The 13,628-nt window shown below is 40.0% G+C and overlaps 1 protein-coding gene across 3 annotated transcripts in view; it reads right to left on the bottom strand.

Annotated features, from left to right (window-relative positions):
* The window catches only part of RTN4 (reticulon 4), a 71,998-nt gene extending 58,734 nt beyond the window's left edge, over positions 1 to 13,264 (bottom strand). Inside the window, exon 1 of one of the 3 annotated variants that reach the window (XM_039249208.1) lies at positions 12,470 to 13,264. In XM_039249208.1, the coding sequence (XP_039105139.1) occupies positions 12,470 to 13,019 (550 nt within the window). In that variant the 5' untranslated portion in view covers positions 13,020 to 13,264. The remainder of the gene's footprint in view (positions 1 to 12,469) is intronic. The other 2 variants (XM_039249209.1, XM_039249210.1) reach the window with 2 other exon arrangements.
* Positions 13,265 to 13,628: the final 364 nt, after the last annotated feature.

The following is a 13,628-nucleotide window of genomic DNA, read 5'->3' as shown; positions in this document are numbered from 1 at the left end:
ATATTCAAACTTTAAAGCTTCCACCTTAAGAAACTAGAGAAAGAAAACCAAGCTAAACCCAAATAAGCAGAAGAAAATAAACAATAAAAATAAAAGCAGAATCTTATGATCCAGAAAACAACCATATAGAGAAAAATCGGTGAAACTGAAAAGCTGGTTCCTTGAAAAGAGCAAGGTAATTGATAACCCCTAAAATGATCAAGAAAAAGAAAAGTACTAGAAATAAAAGAATTATCACTAAAGATCTTAAAAACATAAAAGATTATGAACAAGTTTATGCCAAGAGATTAGACAACTTAGATGGGTGGACAAATTCCTTGATGTCCACTCATCAAGAGAAAATAGACAAATGCCTTGAAGAGGGGCATACACTTCCAAAAGTGACACAAGCAGAAATAGAAAATCTGAATATCCCTGTATCACTTACTTAAATAAAATATATTTATAATTTAAAACCTTCTCCATAAAGAAAACTCTAAGCCCAAATGGCTTCACTGCTAACCTCTATAAATATGTAGAGATGCTATACAAACTCTTTCAATATATGAACAGCAAACACTTCCCAAAACATCTAATATAATTACGCATTATTACCAAAACCAAACAAGGATATTACAAGAAAATTAATTTATAAAAACTATTCCTTACATATGCATGCAAAAATCTTTAACTGAATCCACCAATTCATAAAAAGTGTAATCATTACCAAGAGGAGTTTAATCCTTGGACTGCCAGGCTGGTTCAATATTCAAAATCAAACTATAAAATTCACTATATTAAAGCCTGAAAAGGGGCGCCTGGGTGGCTTAGTCGGTTAAGCGTCCGACTTTCGCTTAGGTCATGATCTCGCGGTTCGTGGGTTCGAGCCCAACGTCGGGCTCTGTGCTGACTGCCAGCTCAGAGCCTGGAGCCTCTTTCGGTCTGTGACTCCCTCTCTCTCTGACCCTCCCCTGCTCACGCTGTCTCTCTCTCTCCTAGAAATAAATAAAACATAAAAAAAAAAAATTTTTAAAAAAAAAAAAAAAGCCCGAAAAAGAACTCTTATGACTGTCTCAATGGAAGCCAAAAGGCATCTGATAAAATTCAACACCTATTTAAGAAAAATTCTCAGTAAACTGGGTACAGAAGAAACTTTCAACCTAAAGGTCAAGACATCTAGAAAAAATAATGCAGTTAATATTGTACTTAATAGTAGAAGACTAAATACATTTCATCAAGATCCAATAATAAAGCAAGGAATCCATGTGCCTTTTCACCATATTTATAGCATAAGGATTAGAAGGGAAAAGTAAAACTATCTTAACTTGAAGACAACAGGACTGTGTAGCTACAAAATCCTAAATGGCTAAAAAACCCAACAACCTACTAGAGCCTACTGGAGCTAATAAGTGAATTTAGGAAGGATGCACTACAGATATGACAGTATGCAAAAACTACTGTAATTCCATAAACAGCTTAACGAAAGGAAAATAATTCTTTTTTAAAAATCACTTACAACAGCAACAAAACACATAAAATACTTAGGGATAAATTTAACAGAAGTATAAAACCTCTAAACAAAATTACAAAAACACTGTTGAGAAATTACGAAGATCTAAACAACAGAGAGAGAAAGAGACATCGTGTACATGGACTGGAAGATTTAATGTTAAGCGTTAGAAAAGAGTACTCTCTGCTTCCGGTGTTTCTGTACATCTTAGAAGCAGAGGGGCTGGGTACTGACTGCCTTTTCAAAGATGTTTATATATATCCAACAATCCTGGACACAGAGATAGTGTCTTCCTTTTGAGCACCAGGCATACTTATTATGTAGTGTAAATTCAGTTTCCCTAAATTCCTTTCCTGCAATACAGCCTATGGCAAGAGTTAAGTGTCACTTGGCCCTCTCCAGTGTTGCCCTATAGGAAATGGGACTTAGGGAACCTGCACACGAAAATGCTGATATTTCAGCTATTTTCATTGCTGTGAGGAATAAAGACCTTTATCTCTGACTCAGGCATCTGTGTCTTCTGCCAGCATTCAAGAAACTATGGCAGGCTATCGTGTTACCTTGTTATAATGCTTCAAACCCTAAAATGTCAATTCTCCTCATAATGCTCTTTAGACCCAATGCAGTATCAATCAAATTCCAAGTAGACATTTTGTAGACATGAGCAAGCTGATTCTAAAATGTATATGCTGGGTGGCTCAGTCGGTTAAGCATATGACTTGGGCTCAGGTCAGGATCTCATGGTTTGTGGGTTCGATCCCTGTGTCAGGTTCTGTGCTGACAGCTAGCTCAGAGCCCCGGAGCCTGTTTCAGATTCTGTATCTCCCTCTCTCTCTGACCTTCGCCTGCTCACGCTGTCTCTCTCTCTCTCCAAAATAAATAAAACATTAAAAAAAATTTTTTTAGTAAAAAACTTAAAAACTTAAGATCTATGCATTTTATTGCATATAAATTGTATCTTAATAAAAAAAAAAAAAACATGAAGGGGTGCCTGGGTGGCTCAGTTAGTTAGGCTTCTGACTCTTGATTTCCAATCAGATATGTTCTCCTGGTTTATCGGACCGCACCGCACGTCAGGCTCTGTGCTGACAGAGCCTTCCTTCTCTCTCCTATCCCGTTTATACATGCATCCTCTATCAAAATAAATAAATAAACATTTAAAAATAAAAAAATAAAATAACTGTAAGTGGAAAAAAGTGTATGAGCATTCTTCAATAAATTTTAGAGGGAGTGCAAGCAAACAAGGGACAGTCAATAAGACTTACAAATCAATCCATTTTATTATTTTTTTGTTTATTTTTGAGAGCGAGAGACAGAGAGAAAAAGCAAGAGAGGGAGAGGAAGAGAGCATGAGTAGGGGAGGGGTAGAGAGAGAGACACACAGAATCCAAAGGAGATTGTCAGCACACGGGGCTTGAACTCCTGAGCCATGAGATCATGACCTGAGCTGATCAGATGCTTAACCAACTGAGCCATCCAGGTGCCCTGAAATCAATCTATTTTAATATGTAGACCTTCTTCAGATTCTGATTTAAGTTTACGTATTTGAGAGAGAGAGAGAACAAGCACATGCAGGGCAGGGCAGAGAGAGAGAATCCCAAGCAGGCTCTGCACCTCCAGTGAAGAGCCCAATGTGTGGTTCAAACCCACGAACCAAGGGATCATGACCTGAGCCAAAATCAAGAGTCAGAGGCTTAAGCAACTGAGCCATCCAGGTGCCCTTGGATTCTTATTTTTAAAAACACTGTGATAAAAACAAACCAAAAAAAAAGACCATTTATGACATATTAACACTAGCTGGATATTTGAGGACATTAATTTTTGTTAAATATGCTGGAGAAACATTTGACTGTTTAGTGTTGTGGGTACGTTTCCAAAGTAGTTACAGTCTGCAAAATACGTAATGAAATATTTATGTGTGTGGGATTGGCAGGATTGACTAAGGATTGATGGCTATTGGGGCTCAGTGACAGCTAATCAAGTGTCTTTTGCTATTCTGTCTTTATGTTTAAATCTTTTATAACGAGAAGTATAACTTTTAAAATCTCTTCAAAAAAGAGATATGGCAATGTACACATACTAAAATTCTATTTTATACTGAAGCAATTTTAACCAGTTTTATCCACAACTCTAATAGCAATTAAAATATCAGTGTTAAACTTAACTACAGCTCATGCTGAACATATTTCACTAACAAAAAGTGTTAGTAAGAGTGTCAAAAGAAAGCCTGGTGGAAATAAGAGTGGGTAAATGAGAAAGTATGTTGGTAAGTGGTGGTTTTTCAGCCCTTGTTCAAAAGTGACATCTTAAAGCCCTAATCCTTATAGCAGATCTGTATTATGCAGTGTAGAATGGCCTATAAAACATTACATAATGAAATACTTATTTGATCTCCTAAATTCTGATTTTTCTAAATCACCTTATTATTAATAAGCAAAAGTACCTAAGTTTTTATCAAGTTGTTTTGTATAAAAATTAAAATATCAGAATATCAGAACTGTATAGAATGAAACGTTTCTGTAATTTAAAAATGATGATTAGCTGAGACTGAGAAGCTTTTTTTTTTTTTTTTTTAATGTTTGTTTATTTTTGAGAGAGACGGAGAGACAGAGCATGAACAGGGGAAGAGCAGAGAGAGACGGAGACACAGAATCCGAAGCAGGCTCCAGGCTCCAAGATATCAGAGGGCTGGGAACTCGTGAACCAGGAGATCATGACCTGAGCAGAAGTCAGATGCTTAGCTGACTGAGCCACCCAGGCGGCCCTGGGACTGAGAAGTTTTAAAGGCTATTTATGAAAGGGATTTACATGGTAAGAGTATTTAACAACTTTGTTAGAACAAAGAAAAACAAAATTTTTAAAAAGGAAATTCCCCTCTTTTTTAAGATCAAAGACTCCAGCCAGTAGCTTAAAAAAATGGGTTTTTTGGGGGGGAGGGTCGCTTTACCTAGTGCTGTCAAAACACTGAGATAAGTAATTTTAATAATGGACCTTCCAACTACTCAAGTTTACAAGTCAATGTGTAAAACTGAAGAAAACTATGCAGGCAGACCTAGAACTCAATTAAGATTTTTTCCCTTTTCACAAAACTGTTGACAAGTAAGTTTATGACTGTCCCTACGGTACAATCGTAAGTCTCCTCTAGATTTAAGATAGCAGAAAATTCTTTACAACTAGCGATGTGTGTTTTTCCCTTAATCTGCTACATATGTTTCTCTTAAGCACAACCTCTACTCATCTTTTTGTCCCCATATGTAGCTTTAAAAAAAAAAAAAAAAACAGGAAAAGGAGTATGCTAATTTTTTAACAAATATTGAACTTCCAAAGGGACCACCAATATAACCAGACAACTGCTAAATTTGTTTGAATAACAAAACTTTATAAGCCTTCTTCACCTATGTAATAATTCCATTAATTCGAAGAACAAGCTATTAGAGAAATCATGTGTTTTCTTAAAACTAAAGTGTCACTTAAGACCCCCTCTAAATTTAAAGATTTAGAAACTGCTGCTAAAACAATAATCCAATATTCAGGAGCTATAGCTCTTACTACAAGAGTATAGAAAATGTTTCTCAAAACAAGTTTTATTTTGTTTTTTGGGGGTTTTTTTAGAAATAAAAAAGCAAGATTTCTTTCTTTACCAGTCTATCTACAGTTAACTGAAAAGAGGGGTCCAAGTATCTATATAACCCAGTATATAAAGTATCTCATACTAAGTAGACTAGAGAATTTAATAATTTTTTAAAACCTATATTTCATATAATTAGAAACTAATTTTTTTAAATATAGGCTAACAAAAGCTATGTTTGTAGAAAAAATACATAATATCAATCCAAAAAATATATCAATCCTCCCCTAATGATTAAATGTAATATAGCCACACCATAATCCCAACAGAGGCAGCGGGAATTAAACAAATTTTAAATATCAGGTAGAAAACTGTACATGCATAGATAGCCAGAAAAAATAATTCTGGAAAAGCCCTATCAGCAATTATTTCATTTGAAAGTCACAGCAATTAAAACCATTTGGTACCTATACATGAAGAAAATGGGAAAGAGGAAATATTTCACCGATACTGTAAGTATATGACAAAAGTGGCATTCTAAATAGTAAAGATAAGATGGATGATTCAATAAATGGTGTTGGGACAAAGGAGAAATCATATTGAAAAATAAAATTATATCACTACTACACTCTCCAGAACAAAATAAACTACAGAGAATGAAAGGATTGAAAGTTAAAATGAAATCATAAAAATCATAAAAGTACTAAGAAAAAAACATGGGAGAAATTTTTATAATCTTAGAGAAGGCCTAAGAATTAAATAAAACCCAATGACTTGTATCCCTCAAAGGCATAAAAGAATATGATAAATATGATTACTTAAAATTTCTGCACAAAAAAATACACTGAAGGTCAAAATACAAACAACAAATGAAAAAAAGTTTTCAGGACACAACAAAATGCTAATTTTCTTAAAACAGAGCAAGTGTTCCTACATGTATAAGAACAAAAACCCAGAAGAACAATAAGCAAAAGTTGTGATCAGAAAAAAGTTACTGGCATCTATGCTAAAAAATACTCTGAAATGCAAATAAAAAAAAAAGAAAATTTGCTAAGCCATTCACTAGTTTACCAATACACTGTGCTGGTAAAGGCATAAGGAAAAAGCTACTTTAAACACATTACTGCTGGGAACAGAGGTTGCAATAACTCTTTGCAATACAATTCAGTATTACCTAACAACATTTTAAATGCACATACCCTATGAACCAGTAATTCTACTTGCATGAATTTATCCTACTATATATATATATAAAATAGCATGTATTCCCAAAGAAATATATATGTGTTCATAGCAACATAATCTATAACAAAGTTGAGAAACCTACTTAACCATCCATAAGAGACTGATTGAATAAAATGATACATCCATCTACCTTGTATATGTAAATAAATAAATGCTTTCATTCATAACATTTTTATTGAGAGAATATATTGTAATTCCAGGACTATATATCCGTAATATCAGTTTACATCCATAATATCATATTCATTCAACAAATCTCTGAGTGCCTATACCACATCTAAGGCACTGTGATCAACAGTAAAGATATGTCATAGCCTTCTTCCTCAAGGGAAAAAAGTTATGGGGCACCTGGATGGCTTAATCAGTAAACATCTGACTCTTGATTTCAGCTCTTATCATGAACTCACAGTTCCTGAGTTCAAGCCCCGCAACCACCTCTCTGCAGTCAACACAGAGCCCGCTTTGGATCCTGTCTCCCTCTACTCTCCCTATGCCCCTCCCCCACTCACACACTCTCAATCTCTCTCTCAAAAATAAGTAAACATCAAAAAATATATATTTTTCGGGGCGCCTGGGTGGCTTAGTTGGTTAAGCGTCCGACTTTCGCTTAGGTCATGATCTCACGGTTCGTGGGTTCGAGCCCCGCGTCGGGCTCTGTGCTGACTGCCAGCTCGGAGCCTGGAGCCTGTTTCAGTCTGTGACTCCCTCTCTCTCTGACCCTCCCCTGCTCACGCTCTCTCTCTCTCTCTCTCTCCTAGAAATAAATAAAACATTAAAAAATATATATATATATATATATTTTTTTTTTTTCAAAAGTTATATAGCCCCTTTCCTCAAGGAGCATACAGTCTGGCAAAGAATTCAAATGGGTAAACATACTATTACCATATACAGTATGACATACATGATGAGATAAGAATAGACTTATTAGAATACTTAAAAACGATCACCATTTACAGGTGCTTGGGTGACTCAGTCAGTTAAGGTTTGGACTCTTGATTCAGCTCAGGTCATGATCTCACAGTTGGTAAGATTAAGCCCTACATGGGGCTCTGCACTGATGGCACAGAGCCTGCTTGGGATTCTCTCTCCCTCTCTCTCTGCCCCTCCTCTACTCACCCATTCACGTATGCTTTCTCTCTCAAAATAAACTTTACATCTACTTTTAAATAATAATAATAATAATCACCATTCCAAAAAACAAAAAACCAACCACTTATGTGTAAAATTATTAACTTCTCCCTTAAAGTTGAGAAGAATGATGAGGTCTTCAGTCTGAGAAGACCTTAGCATCAGTAAAGCTGCTTCCCACCATTTTACATGCCTATGTCCTACACTAGCCAGCCACAAAAGTCACATTCACCCATTTAAACACTGATGAATTATGGTTTGCCCTTAACAGTTCTCATTCCTGGTGCTGCCACCCACAGAAGGCCATTCTAGGGTCTATATTTAGAAAAGGAACAAAAAGGATCAAAGAATATAGTGTAAGAATGATATATCTATGACACTGACTTCTACTTAATCAGAAATTTCATTAAAGAATCAAGAAATATCATCCGCTTGGGTTGGTACTTTTTCCTGGTCTAGCAAAGTACCTTTAAAATGTGCCATTTAATTTGGAGCCTTGTATCAGTAGTGTTTCAAATGAACTGCTTTTAGGGAGATTATGAAATAACTACATATAAAACAGAGCCCATTATTAGACAACAGATAATATACTTGCTCCTTTTTTAGAAATATTTCACATAAGATAGCAAATCTTCCAAGTTTACAGGGATATAGTGCTAAAATAGCATGTTTTTAAATACTACTACTCATACTGAGGTATTTATCAAAGGTGCATTATATATTCATCACTTCATTTTAAAATGGTTTGAGGGAATTTGCCAGTTACTAAAAAGGATTATAAATTTGACATGGAGCTTTCTATAAGCCAATCTAAAATGTAACTCAACTTATCCATAAGGAGCATACCAGGGTTCCCAACTTTTATTCCTAGTCCGAAATTAGTAATGGCTTAACAAGAGAAATTATTTAGAATCTGTAAATTCATCAGTTCTTTTCCATGTTTTCATTTTCAAAGTAGGATAGAGAATGGATAGAGCATGAGAGCTCCTTCCTTAGAAACAACTGCTTCCTAGAAATAAAAGTCACATCACTGTACAATTAAACTTTATATTAAGAACTAGTACTTAAGAGGGGCCCTGGGTGGCTCAGTCAGTTGCGTGTCCGACTTCAGCTCAGGTCATGATCTCACAGCTTGTGAGTTCAAGCCCGGCATCAGGCTCTGTGCTGACAGCTTGGAGCCTGAAGTCTGCTTCAGATTCTGTGTCTCCCTTTCTCTGCCCCTCCCCTGCTCATGTTCTGTCTCTCAAAAATAAATAAATGTTAAAAAAAAAAAAAAAAAAGAACTAGTACTTAAAGTTTAAACTATACGTCCCTCAAAATCTTTTTTTTTCCCGAACCCATGAACCATGAGATCATGACCCGAGTCAAAGTTGGACACTTAACCAACTGAGACACCCAGGCGCCCCCATCACTCAAAATCTACTATGTGCGCCTATGCCAATATACATGACCATATAATAAATTTTAATCCCAAGCCATAAGCTATACTTACAAGCAATATTCAATTGTATACAAATGTCCACTGCAGTGAACAAATTTGGACAGTCTCTGAAATTGATTTATTAAGCACCAACATTCTTTCCTTTGTATTTACGTCCCTCGCTTCCAACCCCTATCAATTCTTCTTTCATAAAACATTTTTATGAGATGTTATAAACTATATAACCTAACTATAAAAATTGAGATCTGTAGCCAAAAATCCTACTTCTCATAGTTTCTTATTTTCCTCCCTTCTATTCCATTTTCACTGACTGAAGTAATAGTGAACTAGTTACAGCTCTACTCACCTCTTTCAAAACTACTGCAAAAGAATTCTAAATAGTCCTCCTGTTTTTCTTTCCAACCTATCTCGAATACTGTCACCAATTCAGTTTTCTAACAATGCTTTAACGATGTCATGCCTCAGTTCAATAATCTCCAATGGCCTCCCAATGGGTAAAGCAGTAAGTAATTCACGACAGAAGAGAAAAATAATGAAATAATTTTTATACTTTGGAAATAACAAAAATTTTTTTGTTTCAGAATATAAATTACCAAAACCAAGAGCAACTGGGGATGACAGAGCATGGATTAAAAAAGGACAATAAAACCCTAATACCTTAATTTAGTATTCAATACCCCTCAGAATCCAGATCTACCACAAGTTTTCAATCTTAATTAACACTGGCTTAGAATATGCCCAGAGATCAGTGCAATGTCATTGTTAATGATGTTTACATTTCTCTCAACACAATTTTCATACAGCATTTCCTTGGAGTACCTTCAAAGCCCATTAACCAACCACCTTTTCAACTTGAAGCCAAATGTTTCTCCATGAAAAACGGTCAAGTGAGAGGCTTCCATCTCATTTCATTACTGTACAATGGGGATGATGCTCCAAGAACAGTAAAGAGCAAAATTCAAATTCAAAACTATTCAAAAATAATGTAAACAATGTTAAATATACAAGTGTCAAGAGTCTGCCTAACTCAGTAAATATAACCCTCTTCCCATAGGTCTGGTCTAGGTTTCTAGCTATGTTCTGCACATCTCTCACCTTGTCTTCACTCACATCATTCCTCTCGCTTCCTCTAAATCTTCAAAAATGTATTTTTGCTTCAAATCACAGTATGATTGTTAAAGAGCATATTTCTAAAATAATTTTTTTTAAAAAACAAACTTTCTACAATGGCCTATTAGAGACCCCCAAATGTAGCCCACCTCCCCACCCTCACCCTACACCACTCTCTCCCTAGCTTTTTCATTTATCTTCTTCCTAGACTTTCGAACACACAAAGCTAATTCCTACCTCAAGGCTTTTGCCTTCTATGGGCTGCTTGGAAATTTTTACCTGCAGCTCAAATCTCACCTCCTCAGAAAGGCCTTTCTCAGTGCCACCCTACTTAAAAAAGCACCTCCCCCCTCACACACATCTCAATCATTTTCCATGCCATCATCCAATTTATTTTCCCTTTAACACTTACCACTATTCTGAGTTTCTTTTTTATATGCTTATTATCTGTACTCCCTTCACGGGGAGCCTATGTGTCTTGCTTACTGCTATACCCTCATAGCCCAGAACAGAACCTCCTTGTAGGTAATCAAATCATCAGTTGAATGAATGAACAAACTGTTAAGAACCTGAGATTCACTGAAATGGTTTAATTAACCATGACAGTTACAATCACGATGTTCAGTGGTTTACTAAGGCAACTAAAGTTTCCAAATAGGTATCATCAATACAGAATTAGGGAACATATAAGAGTCCCTTAATAGGCAATATTCTCTCTCCTTTGTCTTCTAAACTCAGTATTCCAAAAGTCAAAATTCCAAGAGAAAGCTGAATCCCTAACGTTCAGAGACCAGAATGCTTCTCTTGTTCCCATACTGGAATACAAGATGACAAATTAGTATGCTTTTATTAATCCTTAAATTGCCCATTTGCAAATTTCTTATTACTCTGTATTTTTCTACCTCACTTTAATTTCTCTTAAATGTGTTTTTGACTCAGAAAAAGAAAAAAATTATGTTACTCCTCATCTTCTAATATCTTTAGTGTAATGATTATTGTTCTGATTAATGCTCTGGAGTGTGTCATTATCAAAGTGTTATTCAGAAACATCACAAATGGCTTATTTTACTGTTGTGGAGAAATGAGGTGAAAAATATTTATGTTTTCTGTGATCTCAGATCGATTTTCTTCTTGTAGAAAATGAACCATTTTTAAAATCCAATAAAGCTATGAAGATTTCTCTGCAGACAATTAAACTACCTGACTCTTGCCCTTTTATGCATTAAGAAAGACCCTACTGCTGGTGGGACACTTTGTCCCCAAAGCAACAAGCTACGTGTTAATAAATTAATAACTTGTCTAATAAGACTTAACATCTCTAACAAACTTGATTTTTAACTCTTCCAAAATAAACAATATCCCAAAATGAAAAAGGTAATAAAACAATGTTCCTTTAAAAAAAAATGCAATCAGGTACTAAAGTGAATGAAAAGATCTGGAAACTATTATCTACGCAAATTTGTCTCTACCGACCTAAAACATAGGACTTCTAATTGTATTTCTAACCACTACATGAAAACATCTGTCTGAAAACATTGCATTAAAGTCTCCTAACAAATCTGCCACAAATTCAATTGGCCTATTCGCGGCAAAAAATCCACAGGTTTCCCCTTCTTTAAGAACGTCAACCATTTTGCCTTTTTTCCTCTACGAGTCATCATAATGCATCAAGAGCATAAACCACAGTAAAAGCAATTCGTCTCATTCTGCAGCTAAGACCCTGGCAGAACTGCGCCCCTCGGACCACAAATGCCCAGACCCCACCTCCCAGGCTCGGTGTAGCTGGGCAGTCGCCACATCACAACCCGGGTTAACTGGGCGGTGCCAGGACTTTGCCAGAACTCTGGCCTTCCCAATTCTCCACGCGCCACACCACTGGAGGCGCTCTCCCGTCACTGCAGTGGGTCAGTGTGGATGTTTTCCACTGGGCCAGCTCCCCACCAGCGCCAAGACTCGAGAGAGAGGGGGATGAGGTGCTAGGCGGCCACCCAATTCAGGGAGGTGAGGAGGGGGGCCAGGGCTCAAGGCTGGCAAAGAGACTGGCAGCGAAACTGCGCCTTTTCCCTAGGAACGACCCAGACTGCTAGACAAAAGATGAAGGGCGCCAAGGCCTTTCCATCCTCACCCGGGAGCCTAGCCAGCCCAACGCACAACCCTGGTTCCTCGATACAAACCCATCTCCTATTAGGGGTGGGTGCCTAACTTCCGGGACGCAGAGGCCTGGGGACCAGAGGGGAGAAGCCGGGAGCCGACGGGGTGCACGTGTTCCCGGATACCGAGACAGACAATAAAGAACAAGCCCGGGTTTCCTCGGCCGCCCCACCCTGCTCCTGGCGGCTCCCACCAGCGGGGGCGCCTTCGCCCGGAGGTCCACGGACAAAGCCCCTCGGGGCCCGAGACGGGCTCCGCCCGAGGCATGTGAGGGTGCACACAAAAGACGGAGGGGCGCGAGGGGCTGCGCGAGGAGGAAGGGCACGGCACTCACCCACTGAGCCTGAGGAGCCCCTGCGCTTGGGCGCGGCCGGCGTGGAGGAGGGCGCGGCGGGGGCCGGGGCGGGTGGCGTCCACGCGGGCTCGGCCTGGGAGGTCACGCTGGCCGGGGGAGGAGGGGGAGGCCGGGCCGGAGGCTCATCTTCCTCGGGGAGCTTGGAGGGCGAGGCTGCGGCAGCGGAGGGCAGGGAGGGCGCGGGCACCGAGGGCGAGACAGGGCTCGGGTCCCAAGACGGCGGCCGCTCTGGGGCTGCGGGGGGCGCGGCCGGCAGTGGCCCCCGGGGCGCCGGGGGCACGAAGTCACTGCCGAAGTCCAGCAGGGGCGCGCCAGCGGCGGGGGCGGTGGGCACTGGGGCCGCCGACAGCCCGGCGGCGGGCTTCCTCTCCAGCACCTCCAAGTCCTCGTCCTCGTCTTCCTCGTCTTCCTCGTCGTCTTCCTCCTCGTCCTCGGGCTCCCTCACGAACTGGTACTTGAACGGGGGCTGAGGCCGGGGCGGGCTGTCCGAGGACGAGGAGACCAGAGGCGACTGGTCCATGTCTTCCATGGCTTGCGGGTCGGAGATGATGCTGCAGCTGCTGCCTCCACGGGACGCTTCTCTTCAGAGCCGCGGGCGGTTGTGGGGGTTGGGGAAGGCTGAGAGGGGCAGGGCCGACTGAGCCCGGGGACCTGCAGTGGCGACAGCTCCCGGAACAATGAGACTGCTCCTCCTGCCTCCGCGCCCGTGATGCGCCACCCGCCCCGTCCCCAGTTGCCGCCACCGCCCAGACGAGCGAAGGAGACAGGCCAGCCGATTCTCCGCCCAGTTTGGCGTGACTTACCCTCCCTGGCCGGGAGAGGCAGGGTCTGGCGCGGGAGGGAGGGAGCCAATCGGCTGTGGGATAGAGACGATGGGCAACTAGTCGGCCCAATGGGAAGAGAAAGAGAGAAAAGTGGGTTGGGCCTTTTGCACTTCCTCTCTCCTACCGGCTGGGGTGGGTTCGATGGGTGGGTTTGGAACTGGGAGCCCCACCCTTCACCTTGGGTAGTTGCGGGTTGGGCCGGGGTCTCAACTTCTCCAGGAGCTGAAGGTCAGCCTATGGCCCCAGGGTTCCATAAGCGTGCGGTAGGGCTGGCGACCTGCCCTGAGGGTCCGAGAGGTTCTTGGCTCCGCACC

The sequence above is a fragment of the Hyaena hyaena genome, unplaced genomic scaffold (assembly GCF_003009895.1).
Source record: "Hyaena hyaena isolate Hyena2069 unplaced genomic scaffold, ASM300989v1 scaffold_332, whole genome shotgun sequence".
NCBI lineage: Eukaryota > Metazoa > Chordata > Mammalia > Carnivora > Hyaenidae > Hyaena > Hyaena hyaena.
This window is presented reverse-complemented; position numbering and strand designations above follow the sequence as displayed.